Source organism: Leopardus geoffroyi, chromosome E1 (assembly GCF_018350155.1).
Source record: "Leopardus geoffroyi isolate Oge1 chromosome E1, O.geoffroyi_Oge1_pat1.0, whole genome shotgun sequence".
Lineage (NCBI taxonomy): Eukaryota > Metazoa > Chordata > Mammalia > Carnivora > Felidae > Leopardus > Leopardus geoffroyi.
Window position 1 is genome coordinate 23,901,281 of NC_059330.1, and position 27,087 is coordinate 23,928,367.

The 27,087-nt window shown below is 38.1% G+C and overlaps 1 protein-coding gene across 22 annotated transcripts in view; it reads left to right on the forward strand.

Annotated features, from left to right (window-relative positions):
- Positions 1-27,087, forward strand: part of ACACA (acetyl-CoA carboxylase alpha) — a 278,038-nt gene that overhangs the window by 173,445 nt on the left and 77,506 nt on the right. For all 22 annotated transcript variants that reach the window (XM_045490597.1, XM_045490601.1, XM_045490599.1 and 19 more), the window contains 5 exons: positions 851-1,006; positions 3,148-3,351; positions 7,921-8,076; positions 9,844-9,990; positions 25,511-25,780. In XM_045490597.1, coding sequence (XP_045346553.1) covers positions 851-1,006; positions 3,148-3,351; positions 7,921-8,076; positions 9,844-9,990; positions 25,511-25,780 — 933 coding nt within the window. The remainder of the gene's footprint in view (positions 1-850; positions 1,007-3,147; positions 3,352-7,920; positions 8,077-9,843; positions 9,991-25,510; positions 25,781-27,087) is intronic.

Below are 27,087 nucleotides of genomic sequence, written 5' to 3' on the forward strand. Positions count from 1 at the left end.
AGCCATTAGAAGTCTGAGAGTCCTTTCTCTCACAGAAATAAATATTCCATATGATAAAGGGCTTTAAAAAAATTTATTCTTGGTAATGGAAGCATGAAAGCACTCCTTTGAGAAAAGGAAAAGCATCTTAACAGAAAAATCACAGGGATAGTTAGGTGATGATAGAAGATAAAGAGAAAAGTTAGAGATGGCCCCATTGTAAGCCCACCTAGAGGTAGAGTAGTTTCTGTGTATAGCAAGGCACTTCCTGGTGTCATAATTACTGCATCCTGTAACTATACTCTTTCTTCAACTTTTACTTTCTGAACAGATTTCCTTTCTAAACTCCTCTGTTTGGCATGTGTGAAATGTGATCCTATTGGAGGTATAGCTCTGGGGATGCCCTGCATTTCTACCTATTAGAAGGAAATGTTTCCCTAAGAGGCAGGAGGAAGGGCTGGCAGGAACTCTTTGATAGTTGCCTGCCTCTGCTGCCTATGGTCATTGGGCTGACTCTAGGGAGAAAGGTAGCACCTGTAGCAGGTGCCTTGTGATTCATGACATAGTACTACTTAAGTCATTATAATAGCCATTTCTTTATTGACTCTTTCATTTCTTAATTGTTATTTATTTGTTTATTTTAGAGAGCACGAGTTGGGGATGGGGGGGAGAGAGAGAGAGAGAGAGGGAGAGAATCCTAAGCAGGCTCCATGATCAGCGTGGAGCCCATTGGTGGCTTGATCCCACGACCCTGGGATCATGACTTGAGCCAAAATCAAGAATTGGATGCTCAACCGACTGAGCCATCCAGGTGCCCCTACTGATTCTTTTAAAACACACTGATGTTGATGGTGATTTTCATTTTGTATAGGAAGCTTCTTTTGAATATCTACAAAATGAAGGGGAGCGGCTGCTCCTGGAGGCCATGGATGAATTGGAAGTTGCTTTTAATAATACAAATGTTCGCACTGACTGCAACCACATCTTCCTCAACTTTGTGCCCACAGTCATTATGGACCCATCAAAGGTACATTTCTCTTTAGCTTCTCTCCCAGCACTACCAAGCACAAGTAGAGAGATTCATCCATATTTATTCTCACTTAAACCTGGAAACAAGTACACTTGGTTAGCTAGTTGAGCCCTTGATCTTTAAAGTTTACAGAATGCTTGTGAGACAGGGTTTCTGGGAGGGAGTCAAAAATTTGAAGCCATTGAAAGCAGACATCAAAACTGAAGGTGGTATAATGTTATCTTGCTGGTCATTTATAAGCAGTATGAAAACATAAAAGTTTCTTTCTGTTATTCCATTGGTACCTGCTTTGGATACTTGTCATCATAATGGTCCTGTTTTTATATAATTCCCTAGGATTTCTCATCTGGAATAACTTTGCTATTTTTGGACATTTTGGCAAAATTACTGCTGTTTTGCACTAAATGTTACTTACCTGTGGCCTCAGGGAGGCAGTACAGCTTCCTAAAGTGTCTAACCTATTTCCCTTCAGTATTTTTCCACAGGGAGACAATTTGGTTGTTACAGAATTTCACATGTATTATATATGTTTTCTATCCTGAGGCTCTATTCTAAAATGCATTCCGTATAGTTTAAGAAAGGAAAACAGGGTGATTGTATACTTGACCTTTTATCCCAGGTGTAATAAAGACAGACTGCTCTCTATTTGTATTCACTCTAACCTTTTTCTATCTTGGTATTGTGGAATTTGGTTAGGAGAACCAGTATCTCCATTTCTCAAGATCAGTTGTAAGCATGGACTTTAGATTTTTGAACTTAATGTCTAAGACCTAAAAAATCACTTTCTGCTTTTTTTTTCCTTCAAGACTCTAAACTACTGATAGGTTGACAAGGATAGGGCTACTCACTGAGTATCAGGTCTCATCATCTAGCTTAAGTGAAGGTTCTCTTAAGCATTCTGGGACTGCTGAGGCTGGAAGAGTGAAAACATGGCCAGGACACTATTTAACTGTATATATTTTTAGACTTGACCTAACCATTTCTCAATGAGTTTTTTTAATATCTGCCTCTCTACTTCCACTCTAAATACCCATACATCCTAGCTATGCCTTTCTAATCATAGATAAGATAACTGTCAGCTTCTTGAATGTAGAGATTGTTGACTTTTGTTCTCTCCAGAAAAGAATAGGTAGATACCCTTTGGTTAACAAGCAAGTGTGGGACTAGAGAAGTCAACTCCTTGAAATCCATTAACCTGAGATTCTGTGGTGCTAAAACAAACTGCAAAGGTGGCACATACTTCTAAAGAACCATAAGAGAAGAGTGGTAGAAAATATTTTTGATATTTTCTAAGTTGAGAAAGCAATTTAGAAAGACAATTCGTTTAAGAGAATGGGTTAATTTTGAGTAGTATGTCCTGGCTGCCTTTAGCCATATTGGGAAAACAAAATTTCATTTGTCAGTAAGGGAAAATCCCATCTAAGGCCATTTGGTTAAAATAACTTGCCTAACCCTGAAAACTAGGAGCACTAAGATGCCTGGGTATAAGCCTTAGAGAAACTATGAAACATCTGCCCCATCTACTTAAATCCCAATTGGACTTGGCAATGACCGAGCTTCAGAGCTCTGTTTAGAGAGAACATTCTAACACCACCTACAAATTGCCTCTCTTTAATTTGTGCAATTTACCAAGAGGCATATATTATAAAGTTTAATAAAATTGTATAGAAAAAAGCTCATGGTGGTAATTGCTATGATGATTTAAGGTCCTATAAGTGCAATGAAACATAGTTACCATGCATATAAATGCTACTTAATAGCTATTTAACTAGAAATTTTATTCTTATTTGGGGGCTTTCTCTTAAATCCCATGGCTTGTAATTTTAGATATTGCAGATCTTTGATATAGAATATGAATATAATTGGGAAACAGGTAGGGAGTTGCACAGATTTGGGTGTTGTGAGCCAGAGAACCCCACTCAAATGCCAGCCTGGCGTGAAATTGTCCCCAACTTGTTTCTAAGCAAGAGTAGGGTTGGGGAGAAATTATCTTACTTTTTATAAGGAATACATGTAGTGCACATCTCCAGAAACCAGCACCTTTTTCCATTCCTTCTTTCCCAACGATGGGAAGACCTGAAACAGGTTCTAGGTACAAGGTGTTTTAAGTTTTGTGCTTGGTGACGTGTCTGTGACAGATTGAGGAATCTGTGCGGAGCATGGTAATGCGCTATGGAAGTCGGCTGTGGAAATTACGTGTCCTCCAGGCAGAACTGAAAATCAACATTCGCCTGACACCAACTGGAAAAGCAATTCCCATCCGCCTCTTCCTGACAAATGAGTCCGGCTATTACTTGGACATCAGCTTGTACAAGGAAGTGACTGACTCCAGGACAGCACAGGTACAGTAGTCCTTAGACTTTTGATTTTGTCCTTAAAGATAAGCCACTTGGCCTTGTTATGGAAAACCCAAACTCACAAGTCCCATTGGTTCATGTAGCGGAGTTATCCTCTGTCAGTTTCAGTGCTCACATGAATTTGAAAAAACTTCATTTACCTTATAAGATGTGCCTGTGTTCTTAATCACGGATGTTATGAAACCCTCAATCTTTGTGACATACTGGTGAGCCCAAACAGATGCCAAGTGAACCTCAATCCAGAGGTAATTCTACAATTTAGCATTCTTTTATAAAAGGCTCTTGAGCTACCTGAACAATCTTGTCTTCTCTGGGCTGATCTGTCTTTCCTGTTTTCAGCCTTGATAGCCCACTCATTGGCAAGTAAAGAAAAGAAAATTGTTGAAATATATCACCAACTTTGATCGTAAGGAAAATTTCAGCATAATGTAATAGCTAGAGCAATGTCAAGCAGTGACTTTCTCATATTTACCCATTATGTTATTCCATTTACACACATTATTTTCCTTCAAAGAGTTCAGAGTATTATAGATCTATAGAAGAGCAAAGTAGCAAACTTTAACCCCTTTTTCAGGTAGAAAAATCAAGAATGTGAAAATGGAAGATGACTCTTTCAGTAGATTGATTATGTCATAACAGAATTCCTTTTAATCTGTGTTCCCACCTTCATTTCTAAATATTTGTGCCATTTGCTGTGATACTGGATTTGGGTTGGTTTGCCATTGCTCACATCTTCTTAGGAACTGAGATGTTATTTTAGCTTTTTGGCCAGAACTTGGAAAGTGAATTTCTTCTGTTTAAAGGATGACCTTGCTTCAGTACGTGTACACAAGGGTTTCAGTTTCTTCTATGCAGTTGGTGCCAGGAAGAGATTATATGTCTCTTGTTTTTATCTATGTCCTTTTAAATCCAGGAACAGAGGCAAGAAAAGACATTTTTGCCAGTATTTTGAAGATGAATTTTAAAAATCTGAGTTTGGATAGTTGTCAGAGTGACCTTTCATTTTGTGCTTTGATTCCCAGTTAGATGGCCAGAGAAATCTATCCAGTGAGAAGTGAACAGTTAAAACAGAGAGAGAGAGAGAGAGAGTGCGCACAAGAGTGCAAGGGGTGAGCAAGAGAAAGAGTATTCAATAATTTTTGCTGCATTTGATGTTTTTCAAGACAGCCTTAAAGACATTTTCAGTCAGAGCTTTCCATGGGCAGGGATATTTTTAATTAACTTCTACAATGGCTTCAAGGCAGTCTATTCTTGTGAAAAATAAGATGGCCACTTGAGATTTTAATGTTTTTGATAAATATGTTTGTTCTTCATAACTATTTTATTTTTCCTTTCTTTTATTAGAAAGCTCTTAGATTTCCTTCATTCTGGCTAGTGGTGACACAGGGGCATGAAAGGCTCAGATGCCTTCAATCATGATTTAGTACTATGCCTGGCACAAAATAAGTACTCAATAAGTATCTGAAAGAATGAATGAGCTACCTTTTGCCTGAGGGACAACCCTTATTACCATGGGTCCTACCTATTTAGGAAGCCCTAAAGGAAGAGGTCTCCTTCAGGCTGTTCAGTTGAGGGAGTTCAACAGCCACTGCGGAATGTGAATGAACCCAAGAGCCCCTGGCCGGAGGAGGGAACCAGCAAAAGGAACAGTCTTCAAGTCTGCTCTGGTGCTCCTAATGCCTACCTGATACTTACTGCCAATTTATTTTTTTCCTTTCTTTGTTCTAGTGAGTCATTATGTGAATTCAAAATAATGTAGAACACTGTGTATCATTCATTCGTTAATTGATGTAACATTTACTGACCACCTATATAGTGTGTCAGGCACTATGGATTCAAAGTGATCTCTATTCTTAAGAAATTTACATCAGGGTGGAAGAAGACAGATAATTAGTTTGTCTGTAATATGATTATGATTTGTGCTATCAAAAGATAGGTACAAGGTTCTAAGGGAGCAGACTATGGGATCAGAAATGGTTTTCCAAGAGAAGCCTTTCTGATGGCCACTGATGAAAGGTGTATGATATATAAAATATATGCATATTTTCATAAACTTGTAAGACATACACTTTACCAATTTTTAACTACTATGTCCATTATAGTAGAAAATGAAATTAATGGAGGTAGCTGATCATTCAGTGCTATCCATTACCATCAACCTCTTGTTCAGCACATCGTTTATTCTTTCTGACAACAAGGAGCAGGGTTGACTAGTTTGAGCTTCATTTTGTTTCATTTTCTTTGTAAAGTCTTTGTGGTGTTAGCTGTAATTGAACCCTGATGCCAGCCATCACAGCGGGGAGAAGAGATTTGGGTAATCCGTTGCATGAGTCACTTGATTCCCAATGTGTAGTATAAGGGAGAAATATATATTTTTTAAGTTACCTTTATTGAGATACAATTTACATATAATAACATGTACTTATTTTATGTGTATACTTCAGTTAATTCTCAAATCATATAAACCTGTGTGACTCCCATCACAGTCATGATAGAGAACATCTTAAAACCCGTAAGAGTTCTCTTATTCTCTTTTGCAGTCAAAGGTAGAGTCACAGTTCTAGGCACCCAGTGGCCTGCTTTCTATTATAGACGAGTTTTGCCTGTCCTAGAATTTCATATAAATGAAGTTAGACATTATGTACAGTGTTTATGTGGCTTCTTTTGCTCAGCATAGTATTTTTGAGATTCATCCATGCTGCATAGACGTAGACTCTGGGTATGTTCCTCTTCATTGCTGAGTGGTATTCCATTTTATGAATGTAACAAAATGTTCATATTCGTTCACCTATTGATGGACATTTGAAGCTTAATTTTCCAGTTTGGGCTATTATGAATAAAGCTGCTATATGAACATTCATATACAAGTCTTTATGTAGAATATGTTTTCAATTACTGGGTCACAGGAAGTGTATTTTTAATTTTATAAAAAAACTGCCAAACTATTCACCAAAGTAGTCCTACCCTTTTCAAGTCCCACCAGCAGCGAGAGTACCTAGAGGGCTTTCTCCAGCCCCCTTCTCAGTCCACATGGTTATGTTGCTCAACCACTGACCAGCCTAACTTCATTCTACCTTGGCAAAAGTGAGTCTCAAACTCTTGTACCCACAGCTCTTGTCTTTCCTAATAGACAGGAATGTAGCTCCCAGAATCTGCTGCTTTTACTCCTTTTTCTTATTTTGATTTGGTTTATCTTCTCTCAGGAGTCCAGTTTTTTCATTCTAATACCTTGACCATACTTAACACTTTGAATCTCTTAAAACGTTACTGTTTCTACCTAAGACATTGCTAATTCTACCTCCCACCCAGTTACTTTCACCATTAGCCATATAGAATAGGACTGGAAGCTCCATTCCATGGGGTTTAAGCAGCCCAAGACAATTTGTGCCCAGTATAGGACCTGACCTGCCTGTCAGCAGAACATATTTGTTCCTCTGAGCTAGGCAGCTACGGATTCATTTAGCTAAATGGTATCGAGGGTTTGGGAAAGTACTTAATTATGTTGTTAGGCCTATATATCAGGTTCACAAATCTATTTCTTAATGGTAGATTTAAGCTTATACATGTTAGACCAGAATAGATATGTGTATATGCCCACATACCCTTATTTCCCAGGTTCCATTTGTATTCACTGTGTTTGGAGTCTATATTTAAGTATTCGTGCATAAAGTGCCTAGTTTAGTGTTATACAACCTCTGGGCACTCAATAAATATTAACTGAATTGAAGTAATGGCATCCCTTATAAATATTCATAAGCAAATAAAACTATCTAAATATGTGAAGTATGAAGTACTCTTCTAGCTATATTTGAGTTGAAATGATTAAAAAATGGTGTGTTTTCATTATGTGACAATATAGGTATTGCAGGAGCTATTCGGTAGTTGTAGATGTAGTATACTGGAGGATATAAATAAATGCATATCTGTATTATATTAATATATATATAATAACACATTTATTTTACTATGGGCTATGTCTAATGAGCTAAGCAGAACTGACTAGCTGGATGGATGGATGAATGAAATCCACTTCTGGCAAAAATCTTTGAAACCTTTGTGTGGCTATGAACACTTACGAAGCACCTTCTAATCATAGACTGAAGCACAGATAATAGGGTAGAGCCTTGACCTGACTTCTGTTAGGGAAAGAGCAGAATTCTCTTCAGCACGTAGCTGTTCCTCAACTTAAATGTGCGGACTGCTTAGATTCATTAGTTGACATACTTCATTTCTGAGTATATGGAATTTAAGTCATTTTAGAAGGCAAGCATTGTCAGTCTGTCTTTGAGATGTGAAATTTACGCTGTGCTTTCTTGTTGATTTCAACTAATCCAAAAGTGAGAGCAACCCATGGAGTATCATTGGTTACATACCATAGAGTTGGTTAATCTGTAGAGAATTGAGAACACTACCCAATGTGTAAAGGCATGTCTTAGCTACTCAACCCACCAAAAATGTGTGTCCAGAAATAACATTTATGAAAAAAGCCCCTCTAGGCAGCTGATTTTCTTCTCTGTCTCTTAACTCCCCCTTGTCATTCTCTTTCTCCTGTAGATCATGTTTCAGGCATATGGAGACAAACAGGGACCATTGCATGGAATGTTAATCAACACTCCATATGTCACCAAAGACCTACTTCAATCAAAGAGATTCCAGGCACAATCCTTGGGGACAACCTACATATATGATATCCCAGAGATGTTTCGGCAGGTAAAGGTGGCTAACGGGGGGGTTCTGATATGTTCTAAGGAGGCAGGATTTTCCTGAATTTCCATTGGATGCAGCTTAGCCTGGAATGGGTCATTCCCAAAGGGCAAGAAGTATCTTGACACTACTCTCATTTCTGTCTCATTCGGGATTTGGTGACTGCCAACTCCAATATTGGACAGTTCTTTATGAATTAATAGGAGGAATGGTGAGGATAGAAGCTTCTATTGGGAAGAAAGTAAACTGAGATAGCATACCTGTGATGGTAGTTTACAATGCCCTGTGTGAGGAGTTATGTTCATGTATATATTTCCTAAGCTATAATCAAATTATGGGTATTAAAAAAGAGGCTTGAAACTCTACTTCTCTTTTTCCTATTTTCCAAGATAACCCAGGCCATTAGCTGATAGGTTAATATGATGAGGATCAATACTGATAACATATACAAATGGATATAGAGTTCATGATACACAGTTTAAAGTATCAGTTCTTTCATGGAAGATTTATTATAGCTGAATAAAAACTAATGTGAGAAAATACATTATGATTCTCATCCTTTATGTGAAAATAAATTCCTTTGATCTGTATGGTGAATCCTCTCTGTGCTGCAGATTTTTCTTCCATCAATAGAAGGCAAGAAAAGTACATCCACAGCAGAAAATGCAACAGATAGAGTATCAAAAGAATACTGAATTTGTCCTTAAAAAAAAAAAAAAATCTATGAATACAGGATTTTTCCAAGTCTTCTAGTCAATACTACTAGTATTACCACATTTGAATTTTAATAAAGTGATATATGTGGCCTTGGTAAATAGTCTACCTGTAAATACAAGAGATTTCCTGTAAGTAGTCATTTGTTTACAAGTTCTCTCTCTGGAAACATAGGTATCTTCATTTTGTATTGCCAGCATTGTTCCCCTACAAGTTGTGTTGGTTCTGTTCCCCAATGCCAGAACTATAAATAGAAATGACACTCTGTATAATTTTTCCTGTAGAATAGACATAAACACTGTGATTGGAACATGTAGATATGAATATATCATATTGCCTTTAAATGTTGTTTTGAGACAACCAAAGAAACAGCTAGTTCCCACTTCATGAGGCATTTGTTCTGGTCATATGAAGTTGGAAATGGAAATCAAAATGGTTTTAAAATGGATAGGTGTGTCTGTATTCTCAAATTTGACCAGAATTGATCCACACATTTACAAATAGTCATACATCCCTGATGAGCTAATTCCTGCATATGGGCCTATAGATCTGAAAAGACATTAGGAAAGGATGCTTTTCCTGAGCCTCTAGTAGAAACTTTATTCTTGCCGCCTTAGATTTTTTTTGGTATTAGCTGAATGTCATATCACTTTTCCTGGTTATTTTTCTATTCTTCTGGGATTTTTCTTCCTTTTTTAAAAATGAGGGATTAATGTTACTTATTTAGTTTTTTATTTTAATTTCCCTAGGTATTGTTAGGTCTGTTTGTTAGGTCTATTGCATTTGTTAATGCTCTTGTGCTGATTCAGCATCACTCAGTAATTTGACTTTGTTGGAAAAGTGCCTGATTTTGATATGTAAAAAACATTATGTGAAAAATAATTACAAATCTATTTTAACTGAGAATGAGAGCTGCAGAATTTGGTCTAATGCTTTGATGCTCAGCAGAACACTTGGAAAGGAAAGAGTAAAATCAGATTGACTGAAACTTAATATTTATTTTTGTGTATGTTAAAATGCTGATTGTCACTGATTAGTCAAACTTCTCTTCTCCACTAGTCTCTGATCAAACTCTGGGAGTCTATGTCCACTCAAGCATTCCTTCCATCACCCCCCCTGCCTTCTGACATGCTGACGTATACTGAGCTTGTGTTGGATGATCAGGGTCAGCTGGTCCACATGAACAGGCTTCCAGGAGGAAATGAGGCAAGTCTTTGATTCCCCTTCCCCCTTCTCTTATATCTGTGCCCACTAGTGGCAACTTTCCATGGGGGTGGTCATTAAGTAACATTAATTTAGATGCTGCATAGGCACATAGTAGTCTTGTTGGTAGAGTTCTTTAGAGAGAAAATATTGACTGGATATCAAGGAATTATTAATTTTCTATGTGTGATAATGATGTGCTTTTTTAAATGGTATTAAAGTTTTGCTTTCTAAAAAACAGTTATGTTTTCTGTTACATATAACTACTAAAATAGTTACAGATGAAATGATCCAGTGTCTAGGATTTGCTTCAGAGTAATAGAAGGGTGAGTGTGGGAGTAGAGAGAAAACAAACTGGCCATGAGTTGTTAATGAAAGCTAAATGATATATACATAGGAATAGACTGTTTTCTCTATTTTTGTATATACCTGAAAATTTGAGATTTTTTTTAATGTTTATTTTTGAGAAGAGAGAGCACATGCACACGAATATGCAGGTGGGGAAGGGCAGACAGATGGGGAGACTGAGGAATCCAAAGTGGGTTCCGTGCTGACAGCAGAGATCCTGATGTGGGGCTGGAACTCACAAACCATGAGATCATGACCTGAGCCAAAGTAGTATACTTAACCAACTGAGCCACCCAGGCGCCCCTGAGATTTTTCTATAATAAAAACATTTAAAGTATTGTTTTGCTTGATGTTCTTTCTTATTTGGATACTTACATACTAGTACACCTTTTTTGGTATATTTTCTGTGCTCAGGTAATTTAATCTAGTGCTGTTATGATCATGGTAAATATATTCTTAAAGGGGCTCAATCAGAACCAGGGGTTTAAACATAAAAGAATGTAGCAGAAGGCACATTTCTGATAGTTATCTAAGAATTCATTTTCTGGCATTGGAATCCTCTCTCGTATGGTGCACTGTTAATAATGATATAAAGTCATAATAACCTATCTCCTCCTCTTCCTGATTTTAACTATGCTTCTAATGTACAATTACAACCAAAACAATAATAAACTTAAAAAGAGACAGTTTTTATTTCAACCTTAGATAGAATCCCTAGATAAATCTCATTCTTTAGAAAGAGTAATCTTTACTCAAGTGTTCTCCATAAACAGGCTAGGTAGACCTTTGGAGATAATACGTGGTATTTTCCATTTTGTGTATCTTTTTCAAAAAATGTTACTGTATATATAAGGTGTATGCTGTTTCAGTAAGTACACCAGTGGATGCCAAAAGTAGATGAATTGGTATTAAGATGGATGCAGGCATTGGACCAGATGGAGAGTATCAGACTTACAGTTCTTCTAATCTAATGCCTCAACAAATAGCAAAGGCAAGAGGCGAGGAAGAGAAGATGCATAGAATTTTCACAAGAATAGATATGTACTCGTTAACACACCAGGTTGAAGCAGAGGCTTGTGCCACAGTGTGACATCTACATAGGTAGCCCCTCAACAGCAAAGAAAAGCTTCATTGTGCTAGACCTAAATTCTGTTTCATTCAACAGTGTAGTCTTTAGGAATGGAAGGCACCCTTGTGAACATGGGGCTGAGAGAAAAATGGTTTTAACTAATGTAATTAAAACAAAAAATGAGATTTTGGGCCACATGAAAGCTAGCTGCACTGCTGTGTGAAACCTCTTGCCATGATCTTTCTCTCCTGCTTTCTCTCTGCTCTCATTCTGTGTTTGAGCGAATGGAGACTGGGGGAATAGTGAAGTCCCAGAGGGACAGAGCTCTGTTCTTGCTGAAATTACAAGCACAGAGCTGCCTGGGCATGAACATGTAGTGTTTACTCTGCCAGTATGAATACAAATAGTCTTATTATACGGGACTCTGTACCCAAAGACCACACACACACACACACACACACACACACACACACACACAAGAATAAAAAAAAAAAAAATTAAGGGTTTTTTTTAACCCCTTTAAGACTCACCAAACCTGGGTGGAAAAGGGATGTCTTAAACAGCCACATAATGGAGTCGGGATGGGGACCATATGTTTCCCTTTGCCCAGTGCTTTAATAACCTTGAAATTGAGAAATCTAATTGTATTTAAATTTTTTATTTCTGTTTTTGTCAGTTCTCACTTTCTTGTTCTATCTTTTATCCTCCTTAAAGGGTTGCCTATTTTCTTTGTTCTCTTTTCCTTTTCTTCAAATGATTGACCGGGATTGAGGCTGAGTTGTTAGCTTGCTGTTTCTGAGTCTTTGAGCTCAGGAGAAGTGAGACCAATGTTCTTTTGTGAGCAGTTAGTGACTAATGCCTGGGATGGTTGGTGAAGTCAGTCCATGGCTGTAGCGAGATTATAGGGTATTGCACAACAGGAATGGGATTGGGGTATAAGTATCAAACTCTGTTACCAATAGCTTGAGCATACAATGGTGTGCGTTCACTGAGAAACCGACCAATCTGAAGATGGAGTTTCAGCAGTCAGAATTCTGAGGGACAGCTGTGCCTAAGAGATGACGAGGCATCAGTGGGATGTATTTCCTCATGCTGAGCCTAGTTTTATCAGAGCAAGTTGACTTTCAGCTATCGCAGTTTAATTTTCTTTGGCAAAAGAGACAAGTTTGTCATGAGCCTGGCACTCTATGCATTACTCCAAGAGTGATGTGAAGGGAAAGAGAAGAGCTCATGCTGATGAGATTTGGAGCAAATCTGTCCTGTCCCAAAGAGAATGGGCATCTGAACAGAGCCTTGAGAAATCGTTTTATTAAAAAAGGAATAAAAAATTGACCTGTTAATGTTCTGAGAGCCAAGGCTTGATGTAAATGTATTGATGCTACATAGACATTAAATCATCATAATGTGGTGTTCTCCAAAGGTGACGGCTCTACCAGGTCATCATTGTGGGTGATACTGCATTACCTTGAAGGATTGGAGTTTCTGGGTTTAAAAGCTAGCACATGGATATAAGGAATAAAGGTAAAACAAGAGATTCCTGCAGAGTTTCCCCATGAATCGAGATGCTTTTCCCCTTTTCCCCATAATCAAAGGCAGAAAACCTGTACTTACCAGAGCATCGGCTATATGGGTGGCCAAGCTTTCTTCCCTGTTTTTTTTCCAGGACAGTAAATAGGTAAAATGGTGATGGGACCAGGACTTGGAACAATTCAGTTCCATTTAGTTTTAGGTAACTTGTTTGCCATTTGAGAAAGAATATTGGCTATTTCAGCAGAGATGTGACCTGCATTTTGAACACTGTCCCCACGTTAAAAGCAGGAGAAAGAGAGATTTTCTGATGTGGTGTTAGCCACTTTCTCCTTTCTATTTTCCTAGTTGTCCCTTCTCCATCAAGAAAGATGTAACTGAAGGAATGCCACCTTATTCATGATGGAAGTGTAGGAGAACACATTTTTCTCATTGTCAGATTTGAATGGCATTGCATTTAGTATGAATTTAGAGTAGGATTAAAAGAGATGTAGACCAAATCTGTGAACTATGTTACTTGCAAATAGTTCCAAAGATGAGTTGTCTAGGATTTTTTTAATAGTTTTGAGTAAAGATGAAAATTGTGGAAAATGTGATTGCAACATAGACTAAACTTATTTCAATTCTAGCTGCTATGAAGCTACAGTGATGGGCAGTGTATGTAAATACACAGCTAGATGAATGGTGTGCTGCTGAGCCTGGAATCAGAGGAAGTGCAGCCAACTCACAGTTCTACTTTTACTGCTTCTCAATTTTGGAGGAATTGTTTTCATTTTCCTGCCAGTTTGCTAACCTGTTTTGATCATTTGGTGGAAGCTGTAATTGCAGGTGGGAACATTTTGAGTAACAGTTCACAATCCACTGCAGCTACTTTTCACGCTAAATCCTGTTATTAAAAGGCTCAGGCTAAGATCAAGCCAAGGGCGGTAACGGACTTGACAGAGAACAGCTTAACTTTGCTTGGTATAGGACAAAGAAAACCGTAGCCTTCTTGAGACTACATTCTTACTTGTTCTGACATGTTATTAGCATTCTTTTATCATATTTCCTTTAACTCCATGAAATAAATCATGAATGTCTAAACTGGGCAGCGATGAAAGATATGATAGGCAAACAACTTTCATAGCACTTTTAGTGTGGACAGAAAGTAGGACCCTGTTTTCCTCTCTCTGTCAGCACATGGGATTTTTAACCATGCAAAACCCTTCCCCACATCTCTCCTGTCATAATGGAAAACTGAGATAAGAGGAAGATTCTCTTTAGAAGCAGCTATAATAATCAGGTACAGGGTGTGTATTCCACAAAGGATCAGCATCTAAAGACTGGAATTCTTGTGTGGTATTAAATTTTTTCCTTAAAATTTTTCTGGGAGATAAGCATATTCCAAATTGAATGCAATTTGATGACTGCCTTCACATGCACACTCACTACCACTCTTTTAAGAATTGCAGTCGCTCCAAGGCTTCATTTCTTCAGATGGGCACTAGGTGTCAGGGTTTTTCCTTCTCAGCAGCTTGGCATTCAGACAAGCCTCTGAATTGCCCGTTTGGTGAGACAGGTCCAGTGGTATCCTTCCTCGTTTTTCTTCAGTTGGTGTGGTAGGCTTTGCCTGGTGTTCCTCCAGTATGCAATTGCATTTTTAACTCTTTGGGCGGAGATCTGTTGAACCTTATCACATCCTTGCCCTACACATTTTTTACAAGAAACATCTGTTTAGGAAGAGGATGATTGAGGAGGAAAAAAATAGTGGAAATTAAAGTTTAAAGACTGGTTGCCATCATGACTGGTATCTTTTATGTTCTTGAGGTGAAAGGGTAGGGATGGTGGGAATTAGGAATTCAGTCCTAGAACTGCTCAGCCTTGCCAACATTTAATTGTTGGCAGTGTGTTGATGTCTGGTTTCACCAAGGTGTAAGTGTCTGTAATTTTTTAATATAAAATACTTCAAACTTAGAAAAAATTATGGAGAGCGATATATCAAATATCCTTGCATCTACTGACTAGCTTAAACAAATCTCATTTTGACACTCCTCCTCACTTATATGTTGCTATAATCCTTTGAAATCTCTAATTTGAATATAAAAACAAACAAAAATTGGGGATTGGTAAGGAAAGGAAGTTGGTAAGCTTATAGAAGCCTGAAGTATTAGAAGAAATTAATTAGTAGATCCATTTTGACAATTCTTAGGCTAACCCTCTTAGCCCAAAGGACCTCTTATTTTAGAAAAACCACCATAACCCTCTGTCTGAATTTACTTGGTTGACATTTTCTATTCTCTCAAAGGAATTCCTTGTGTTATCCTGGACTCAGATTCTAGTGGAAGCTATTATGCTTTGAAACTCTGACTGGAGAGAGTTTGTGTATGTTTATGGACTTGAGCTCACGCATATAGAAGCCAAATATGTTTCTGGTTTAACATTAGACTTTTGTATATTGCTTTACTCAACTTAATCTCAGAATAGCTCCATGAATGTGAGGCTAATTTGGATGTATTTTACTGTGCTTTTATTTCATTCTTTTGATATCAGTTTACCTTTTCATGCTGGGTGTGGAAATTGAGTCCATGTCAATCTTTTAGATATGTGTTGGAAAAGAGGCATATTTGTATTGTAGTATGCTGAAGGTGAGCTTTGAAATAGACCTGAAGGAGGCAGATCTGAAAAACAGGACCATGGTCTGTGCACTGATTGTTCAGGTTATAAAAAGAGACTAATGGTCCTTGCCATCAATCTATCCCTGAAGATGGGGAAGTGTTTGTAATAAGTGCTTTGAGATCCTCAGCAGAAAAGTGTCACACACCACTGATTACATATAAACATTCATAATTTGCACTTATCTTGTTTTTCATCAACAGCTTCCCCAAGCCCCAATTTTGAATCTTTTTAGGCCTAACAAGATAGGAATTTCAAGTATAGAAAAAGACATGTTATGAAATATGTGATTAAGATAGTTTTATTTAAAATTACTATGCACTTTTCTTTTATCCTCTGAGTGAGCATGTTTGATTACGAGTCTGTCTAAAATGATCCTCAGAACCAAAGTTGAGCCCCTCTTAGAAAAATATTGAGGCTAATTTTGAAAGATAGGTCTTCCTGCCACAGAATTACTTTTAATGAATTTTAACACTATTCTTTTGGGATGCATAAAGTTTTCTCTTTTTTTTTTTTAATTTTTATTTAAATTCCAGTTAACATATAGTGTAATATTAGTTTCAGAGGTAGAATTTAGTGATTCATCACTTACATACAACACACAGTGCTCATTACAACAAGTGCCTTCCTTAATACCTGTCACCTATTTACTTTGCATATATTTTTCTTAGAATTCCTTCTGAATGGCTGTTATTGGTATTGGAGATTTTTCAACAGGTGGATTAGTTCGTTTGACTCATTTCATTATTAGCAAACCAAAGCCCAGTGAGCTTGACTGAAAATCCTAATGCATCCATTGGCCGACCAAAGCAGAACTTGTGGAGGGCTCCTCAGTCCCCTTCAGAAGTCAGTCCTAAAGATAAGATAGCCTTTAAACAAAAGGATATACTCGCCAGCATTTTTATACTCCTTAAGTTTCAAGATTTTGCTGAAAAAGGATGTGATATAGTACCCTATGTCAAGAAACTGTACAGCTCCAACTAAAGGCAATAATGAACATCAGGACAGCAACAGATGACACCCTAGGATGAGGTGTAGCGTGGAGCATCAGAGTTCAACATTCGTTTGTGTGATTAATGGGCAAAGCTTCTTGAACTGCAGTAGGCCAACTTGGTTAATTTCCATATCATCCAATTACTCCTGTGCCCCATTTCTCAAATACCACTGGCTTGTATGTGCTCTTTTGCATGTTTTTTTTTTTTTTTAAACTGGTATGTTTACTAAAAGCGTTGTGTGTGTATATGCATAAAATTACTGTGGTTTCATGTTTATAAATATTTCAGGGAGATAATTCACCTGTTCAATTAGAAATTATTATTTCTAGTCTTCAGTAATATTTTTCAAAAAATTACCTCTGGGATGAAATTTTTTTGCTCTAAAAATGGTTTTTTTCTTACTCTTTTATCGCTTTTTGGAAAGGGTGAGGTAAGTTTGTTCAGCCATTTTTGAATTATCCAAGCATGAAAAAGAGAGTTTTTCAGCTGTTAAGAAAATTGTTTTCAGCTCTTTTATGTGATCATATAACACTAGGCAACAGAATATGATATCCAGCAGATAATACAATATGGAAAGACATTGACATTTTTTTCAGCATGGTTTTTCTGAATGGCACAAATTATGTCAAACATTGTATCGCCTTGTGGTTTAAAAAGGCACATTTTAACACCTATACAGTATTTTTCTACTATTTCATCAAGTACATTTTTTTCATGAAATTCTAACATGAGTGAATGTTGTCATTATTTTTTGATAGTATCTAACTAAAAGTGAAGATGTAACATTTCATACAAGACACAAAAGGGGGGGGTGACATTTTATTATGCATCTGTAAAGGAGCTCAAGTTCAGATTCTTTCTCACTGGGCCTTCATTTTCTCATCTCCACAATGCAGATAATGCTTAGGTCCGTTTCAGCTCGAACGCTCGAGAATTCTTTGTATTGCTGCTCCAGGGCCTTGCAGAATGGTCATCTTCCTGGCATTAGCAATAGTAACACAATAGCTACAGGAGGCTTTGCCAGGAGATTTCAACTATTAGACTTTTAGCATGGAAAATAAAGCTTTAATGTTAAAGCCACAGTCTCACCTCTATTTAAGTCTACATAGAAAAATATTATTACAGCTGAACTCAAAGTGAGGAGATAGAAGAAAGGCAACCATGGCAAAGATATACTTTACCTGCCTCCCACAGCATAGATAGCTACGGTTGATGGATGCTTCTTACATTCTTAAAAACACAGTCCTGTCCTGTTTTGCCCCTTCACTTTCCCTTCAAATTTATTGGTTGAGCTTAATATTAGTATTTTATTTTGTAGTAACTGCAGCTTTGGGAAGTATCTGTGTGTGTGCACGCGTGTGTGCAATCGCACATTCTATTCACACTGATAGTACAATTAATGTTGATGTCAATTTTGGTGTTAATTTTGGGTCATGATTAGTGTTGACACTTTGTGTCGGACTAATGGCATTTATGGGCACCATCGGAATAAATGTTAATATTGCCATGTTTTTAGTATCTGTTATAGTAACATTAAACCAAGGTCCTCCCAGGAGAAAAAAATACATGTATGGATAGATAGATAATGCCTTTCTGTGTCGCTGGTGTTACTCAGCGAGAAAATGACATCTCAGGGCAGAATCCTAATCACTGTTTGGAGCATCAGAAATAATGATCACCTCTGATCGGGGGTTGTGAATAATTCATTCAGTTTGATTTTCACATCCTGTCCAGTGATACTTTTCAAACCAAATGTGTTTCTACAGGAAAATAATGGTCCCACTTCTTATGGAAATACTGTGGCACAAATCATTTTACCCACATAAAAACAGTTAAATAAGACTGTTCTCTTCTGCTTGCTTTCTCCTCCCCGTTCCCTCCTCCCTCACTTGCGTGTGTTTATTCCAGAATCAGACAGTGACCAAGGAAATATTTTCTTCCTTAGAACTTGTATAAAGCAGACATTTATTTCTGCTCATCCTCAGCTTATTCACAGTAACTCTTTTGATCCTCTTCCCTTTTTCCCTCACCTTAGTTTAGGTTGGTAACCCTAAACCTAAGAAGCCTGTATTATCAGAAAGAATCTGAAATTACATATTTTTAAACAATTTATGGCTGTATCAATGAACACATAATTGGCAGGAAGTGCCTAAAACTATTTGGTAAGTCAGTGGTCAGAAGCTTGTGTACTTCCAGGGCCACAGAGCCTGAGTCTGAACCTCCTTAGACCATAAACCCACCCACACTTGCAAACCCTCTCAGGCTGCTGCCCTTTTGTTGCTTCCTTAGCCCTTAGTCCTGGAATGTCATTTTCACTAGGTTTCACCTGCATGAAAGCACTGGAGGGAGAGAGAAGCTGGAACAAGGGGATTCAGTGGTGGAATTTCCTTTGGTTGTTATTTTTCAGTTCATATACCAGGAAACCTGGGCATAGGTGAAATCAGTGAATGTCACATTCCTAATCACATTGTCACACTTGTGTATGCTTTTGTAGTGATTGCAGAATTTTCAATAAAAAGCCTCCATTGTGTGTATTAATATAGATAGACCCATCTATATAAAGTAATTTGACTGAGAAACTTACGGTGTCCTAATTAAATGGGGGGAAAATATGACTGTCTTCTGAAGTAATGACCCAATCCTCTGAGATGAAGCTATTCTTAGATAGAATATTTTGAACCATTTTTCCTGAATGTTGTGACCCTTTCTCTCTCTCCCTCCCTTTCTCTCTCTCCCTCTCTCTCTCTCTCTCTCTAAATCTAACAAGGGCAGGGGGAAGCAGTTTTCAACCTACTTCTCATCATCAGACAGAAAGTATTTTGCATTCAGAAACCATTTCCAGTATCAAATTCAATTTTGTCAAGTGATTAGTTGAGTTTGGTAGAGAATAATTTAAAAACACAAAGCTGGAAATGGCCAGGGTGCTTCTACGCTGGAGGAGAGCAGTTGCTCTTCCCAAGTTGCAAGCCCTCTTCCAGTGACTGTGCACCACAAGGTGGATTATTGTGTTACATGTCTTTGCAGCTGTTACAGAGCTGCATCTGTTGACACTATGTGTCCGTATCCCAGACTGCTGGAAGGAACAGGGGAGTGGTTGAACTGATACCTTGCCTGCCTATCAGTGCCAGCGTCCTTTTATGTACATATGTTTGTAAAGCTCTTTAGCCCCTTCAAGATGAAAGGCTCTGTATAAATATAAGCTTTCGATTTTAGTACATGTTTGTAATACATGTGGTACAGTCCTAAATATGTATTTAGCTGATAGGCACTGTTCTTGTCTATTGTACAAATATTGACTTTAAAAGTATAAATATGTATTTAACCATCAGACCAGAAAAACACTGAAGCAGTTACTTCTCAGGTAGAGATATTAATATTGTATAAACCTATATATACATATGTTTACATTCAGACACATCATTGCAGAACATTTCTTTTTTAAAAATGAAATGATAGCCCCAACAAACTAAGGCAGTTCTTGATATTGTCCCTTCCAGGTGGGTCTTGATTTTTAATTTGCATGTGTTTAGCTCTCTCCTCCTAACTTTATATAAATATGATCTGTTGTAGCAGGACTAAAACATAGAGTCAATTTTGTAAAGTATGAAAAATCCTTAGGCTGGTGAGATAGTTTTCCCTTAAAAAATGTTTTTATTATGGAAATGCTCAAATGTACACTAACGTAAAAATAATACAATAAGCTACCATGTGCCTGTCACTCAATAAAGAGCTATTTGGTAGTCTTAGTTATCTTTTAAACTTATATTGCATTGATAATTTTATAAACACACTAAGGAAGATTTGGAAAATGGAAGAAAAAGCACCATCCCATCATTCTAAATAATTATCATCTCATTTTGCTATGTTCTTTTATTTCATTTCTCCCCCTCCACCCCAGTGTGCCTTTAGATGCAGTATTGTAATACTTACTATGCACTTACTGTGTGCCAAGCACTGTTCTAAGGCTTACCATGAATTTAATCCTCACAACAAACTTAATAGAATAGGGTCCTATTGCCCCATTTTACAGATGAGGAAACTGAAGCACATAGAGCTCAATAGCTTACTTAAAGTGGCTAGAAAACTGTTTTGCCTTTCACAATTATTATGATATACAGACAATTTTGTTATACTATCTCTTCAAATATAGTATTACCTCATGGGTATTTTTTTTTTAAATGTTTATTTATCTTTGAAAGAGCGAGGGAGACAGAGAATCTAAAGCAGGCTCCATGCTGTCAGCGCAAAACCTGACCTGGGGCTTGAACTCAACAAACCATGAGATCATGACCTGAGCCGACGTCAGACACTCAACTGACTGAGCCAACCAGGCGCCCCACATCATGGGTATTTTAAAATGCTGTACCTAGTCTTCATAGCCATCATTTTGCAAGGCTGTACAGGACATTAATGATGACCTTATTAGCCAATTTACTTCCCTCCCAGGAAGTTTTTATCATGACATTTATTTTTTTAACAGTTTATCTTAAAATATTTTAGATTTACAGAAAAGTTACAAAGATAGTACAAAGAGTTCCTATATACCTAATATTAGCATCTTACACTATTCCTGTTGCTCAAATAATCTTTATGCCCACTGAAAGAGGTGTATTAAAATAGATCTAACTGAAACCACTGATATTTCTAATGTTGACGCTTTGTATAACCATGCTATAATTATCAAAACTTAGAACTAATATTGTTATGATACTAATAAGTAAAATACAGACTTCGTTTTGGATTTCACCAGTTTTTCTACAAATGTCCTTTTTCTGTTCCAGAATACCACATTGAATTTAGGGATCAATGACATTTATGTTTGTGTTATAACTGATGTTCATCTTTCTATATTGTTTCTGCTAATGGCAGTGGCACTAGTCTAGAACATACTTCTGTAATTTCTCTGGTAAAGGAAATTATGTGAACGGTATCTTAAAAAATAAACATACTAGCTATAAAACTAGTTATTTAATCTCTCTATACCTTAGTTTTCTCATGGCAATAATAACAGCTGCTTCTGAATTAATACTAATAATTTGAGGACTTTTTATAATTGGAAACATTGAGGCTTTATGAGGTTAATCTTGATTGGTCCAAGATTATACAGCTAGAACAAAGCTGAGATTTGGACCAAGGTAGGCTGACACTCCCCAGCTTAACCTCTTTACTATCAGTACTTGTCAATATGTAGTATAGTACAGCATGTGATAGATGTTCACTTAATGGCAACTGTTACTTTTGTTATTTTTAAAATGTAGAAGAAGGACTCCTGGGTGGCTCAGTCAGTTAAGCATCCACCTTCAGCTCAGGTCATGATCTTGTGGTGCATGAGTTTGAGCCCTGTGTCCAGCTCTGTGCTGACAGCTCGGAGCCTGGAGGCTGCTTCAGATTCTGTGTTTCCCTCTCTCTCTCTGCCCCTCCCCTGTTTCTACTCTGTCTCTCTCTCTTTCTCAAAAATAAGTAAACATTAAAAAACTATATTAGAAGGGGCGCCTGGGTGGCTTAGTTGGTTAAGTGACTGACTTCAGCTCAGGTCATGATCTCACGGTTCATGAGTTCAAGCCCCGTGTTGGGCTCTGTGCAGACAGCTCAGAGCCTAGAGCCTGCTTCGGATTCTGTGTCTCCCTCTCTCTCTGCCCCTTCCCCCCTCTTTCTCTCTCTCTCTCTCTCAAAAATAAATATTAAAAAAAATATTTTTAAAAACCCTATATTTAAAAATAGAAGAGTTGAATGATGTTTAAGAGTGTCACTCTGTGATCCCTAGAGATAAGTCATGGACGATGTTCTAAGCCCTTGGTGTTGACTATTTTCTAAGAATCATTTAAAAAATGAAATGAGGGGCGCCTGGGTGGCGCAGTCGGTTAAGCGTCCGACTTCAGCCAGGTCGCGATCTCGCGGTCCGTGAGTTCGAGCCCCGCGTCGGGCTCTGGGCTGATGCTCAGAGCCTGGAGCCTGTTTCCGATTCTGTGTCTCCCTCTCTCTCTGCCCCTCCCCCGTTCATGCTCTGTCTCTCTCTGTCCCAAAAATAAATAAACGTTGAAAAAAAAAAAAAAAAAGAAAGAAAATCCTTTAAAAAAAAAATGAAATGACTATGGAACCAGCAAATATTTATTACTCCCATATTACGTGTAGGGATCCTGCTAGGCACTGGAGGCAATGATATAATGGTTTAGGCTGGCAAGCTAGAAACGATCCTAGGCAATATATGATTAATTATCAAATGAATTCTCCACATGAAGGTCTTAGTAGGAGATGGAGAAGAAGCTTTAGACTAGGCAAGGCTTTACTAAGGAAATGGAATTTGAATGAATCTTTTTGGAATGGGTAAGATTTGGATAGATTGAGAGGAGAGAAAGGGACAAATTTTGTATGTTGAAGATAATATAATAGATTACTGTTTCGAATAGTTTATTCATCAAACCCATAGGGAGTGTTAATTTTGTATGTGGGGACATTGAAGTTCAATAAAATTATTTTTCTAAGGTCATACAATTGGTAAGTGATAGGGCCTGGATATGGATCCAAGTTAGTTTAACTCCGAAGCCCATCTTTTCCATTATGTGCCCTATTGTTGAATTAGCAATAAAATCTAAATTTCAGGGGCGCCTGGGTGGCTCAGTCAGTTAAGGATCCAACTCTTGATTTTGGCTCAGGTCATGATCTGTTAGCTGTTAGTGCAGATCCCGCTTGGGATTCATTCTCTCTCTCTCCCTCTCTCTCTCTCTCTCTCTCTCTCATTCACCTGCCCCTGCCTAGTGTATGCATACATGAACACATTCTCTCTCCCAAATTTAAATAAACTTTTTAAAAAATCTAAATTTCAGTGTAAGTTGAGCAGTAGATGCTTTCTTGGATGTTTATTCATTATGCTTACTCAAAACTTAATCTCTTCTAGTAGGGAATCTCACTATATGAAGACTGGGATAGCGCTCTCCATTCTGTATTGGTACTTTTTAAAGGTGGGGGGAGGTGGTCGATGAGGAACACACTTTGGAAAGACATTGATAAAGAGTAGTGTGTTCTTGGTGCTGCTGTGTTGACACCTAATTAGAAGTCAATATTGCAAACATAATGACCTAGCCAATTGCTGAACTGACTGCCCAAGTGACACAGTTAGAGTCCCCAGGTAATAACAGAAGATAAGAGTATTATTTGCCTGTCCAGTGCCACACAGACACAATGTTTGCATTAGCATGCAAATGCTGAAGTAGATTCTTCAAGGCTTGTTTCTAAGCTACTTCTAGTCTAGGTGGCTAAGGTTAATATATCATAAAATTTGGTGTAAAACCAGTCTTCCTAACTACAAATGCATTTAGAGGAAATAGCTTTTCCTTCCTGAAAAACAAAAGAGGTGTTAGGTTAGAGCGCCACGTGAGAAGGCAGGTAAAATATTTCTCTCCACACAGGCATATATTAGCCAGCTTCTTAAAAACCATGACCAAAGTTATCCTGATATTTGCAGTTTCTCCATGCTGTATTTTGGATGATCTGTTTCTCCTTCCTTTCTGTGTCTTTAATGAGCAGATAGAGTAATACCTTATCTCACAAGGTGATTGGATTTTTTTTTCCGTGTATTATATCCATTTTGATTTGTATTTGGCCAATGGTATGATATATTAAATAGCTTATATTTGTCTGTAGGTGTTTCATATTATATATTTCTTAATGTGGAGAATCACAAATAGCTATGTGGAAAGCTTCAACCAGCCTGATTACAGTGGATGTGCAATTGGATTGAGGAATGTGTACTCAGAGCTTATGATCACTGGCCCGGTTGAGTCTGGGTGATGCATGTGGCTTTCCAGGGATGCTGCTATTTACATCTGTTAATGGCCCTTCTTGATGGCCGGCTCCCCAATGAGGTGATATGCAGCAGCCTGGGGATGAGGGACCAAGGCTGCAGATGTGGCTGTGCTCCATTAGGCAGGACCAGGAATGCTCATCTGGTAGGCTTTGTGTTTGGGAGCAAGTTGGGGGGGGTGAGAGTGCAGTGGGGGGCAGGAGGGAGACAGAAAGAAATAGGGGGAAAAAAGGAATGGAAAACATTACTTATCCGGGTATAGGGAAACAGACAGGCAGGCATGAAAAACTGCAGCTGTAACTGGGGTATGAGTGAATAGAAAAGAAATGGAACTAGCAAATAAACAAGTAGAAGGATTGACTAGATCTCATATAGAAGGGGATTAAAAGAAGAGAGGGCTGTGAGGGTTTGGGAAGAGACGTGTCACCCCTGCCTTTGAAGTCAATATCATTTATTTGTGTGGCTGGTCAGATGCTACTGAACAGAGAGTAGAGATTTACATATATCATTCCTTGCATGCTTTGGTTTTGTGGTGCTGGGAGAAAGTGGCAAGAGATGCTCAGAGCGAGGATGCAATGTTGAGCTATAGTGAATTCTTGCAGAGGATACCTGAAGCTAGCCAGTAAAGAATGTTGCTGTTATTCCTATCAAATGCTGGAGAATAGTCAAAGGACCCAGGATCACAGAAGTTGTATAGTCCATGAAAGATGATTCTCCTCTCCTCTCATGTGTAAGAAGTTTCTCAGAAAGAATCTCACTGAAGATGGAACTAGTGTCTTAGTAGATAGGGTAGCAAGCTAGGGAGTTTTGGATGTAATTCCCTGCAGCATGGCATTCTCCCACACGTATCTTGAGTGCATTTAGACTTTGGTTTTTCCATCTTTTTTAAGCAGGTCCAAAGAAGGAATTGAAACAACTGTGAAATACATAGTAAGCCAGCTGTTCTCACCATAACCTAGAGAGGTATTCTAGAATGTTTGTTATAGTTTCCCACAGGAAACTTGACTCTTTAGCAGGGCATATCTTTACATGGAGGCTGTGTCTAGGTATAGTCTGATACCTTCATGGAGTCTGAAAAAAAATTCTACAGGTAAGAGGCTTCTGTTTATTTGTTTGTCTGTGCCTTTGCAGATTGGCATGGTAGCTTGGAAAATGACCCTTAAAAGTCCTGAATATCCAGAAGGCCGAGATATCATTGTTATTGGCAATGACATCACATACCTAATTGGGTCCTTTGGGCCCCAGGAGGATTTGCTGTTTCTCAGAGCTTCTGAGCTTGCCAGGGCAGAGGGTATCCCACGCATCTTTGTAGCAGCCAACAGCGGAGCACGAATTGGACTGGCAGAGGAAATTCGTCATATGTTTCACGTGGCCTGGGTAGATCCTGAGGATCCTTACAAGGTACAGACTAAGAAAAGATAAAACTTCAAGACAGTATATCGTGTTGTGTGTGTGTGTGTGTTGTGTGTGTCTACACGTGTAAAGAGGTGGGGGAAAGGGAGAGGTTTAAGTTCAAAAGTCCGCACGCACAGTGAGCTATAACCATGTTGGAGACAAATTGTGTCTCAATATATTCACCAGGTTTTTTCTCCAGCTTTGAAACAGATTGCTGTTTCTTGAGTTGAACACCAGAAGAAATAAATACGCATTCATCATGGGACATGTTAAGCCAGAAATGCCTATCTTTAAACTATTCCACTGTGGCTTCCATGACTTAATGGTCATTTACTAAAGTGCTTATATCCTCAGCTTCTTCTCTACTTGAAATCTGCCTGTCCTCTAAAGACTCTGCTTTCCCTAGCTGTCTTACAGAGTGATTGATCTCTGTCTTTCTCTTTTCCACTGAACCTAGAGGGGGAAGAGTGTCTTCTTTGTGCCTCATTGCTACTTTCAGACCCTCTTCCCTTCTTTCTCTCTGAAAACCCCCATATATATATTTTTTAGTGTTTATTTATTTTGACAGAGAGCAAGAGAGCGGAAGAGAATCCCAAGTAGGCTGCACACTATCAGCCTACTGTGCTCACAAACCATGAGATCATGACCCAATCCGAAATCAAGAGTCAGACACTTAACCAGCTGAGCCACCCAGGCTCCCCTGAAACCCCCATCTTTGAATTTCATGTCATCAGACTGTGCCAAACCACCACTTATTATAGTGGTCCCCAACTCTGGTCACTCCTCATTCTTTGCATCTTTTAGTTGCTGGCACATTGTCATTCTCCAATACAACTAGCCCTGTTATAATTCTTAGTGACTTTTATATCCATATAGATGATCCATTCCATAATCCAGCGTCTTAGATCCTTGACTTCCTATCTTTTACTCCAGCTCAGCCTCTTCTTCACCATAATCTTAATTTCAACCATCCCTTTCTTTGCCACCCCTTCATCCTATCTTTCCCACTCATTTTCTGTAGTATACCAAGTCCAGCAATCCTTTGAACCCTCCAGAATCTGCAACTGTTGATCCTACAACCTTTCTTCTGTCCTTCACTCCCTCTTTACATCCTTATTTCATTCCTGTCAGTTTGCATTCCAAGTTCAATCATAGGTTAATCATATTATAATGACCACATTTTCTACACCCTCAACTTTTTTCCCTCTTTCCTCATCCTCATTCTGCTTACTTTATCTCTTTACAAAAACCTTGTGTAAATCCAGTACTCTCCATGTACTCACATACATGAATCTGCATAGCTGAACACTGAT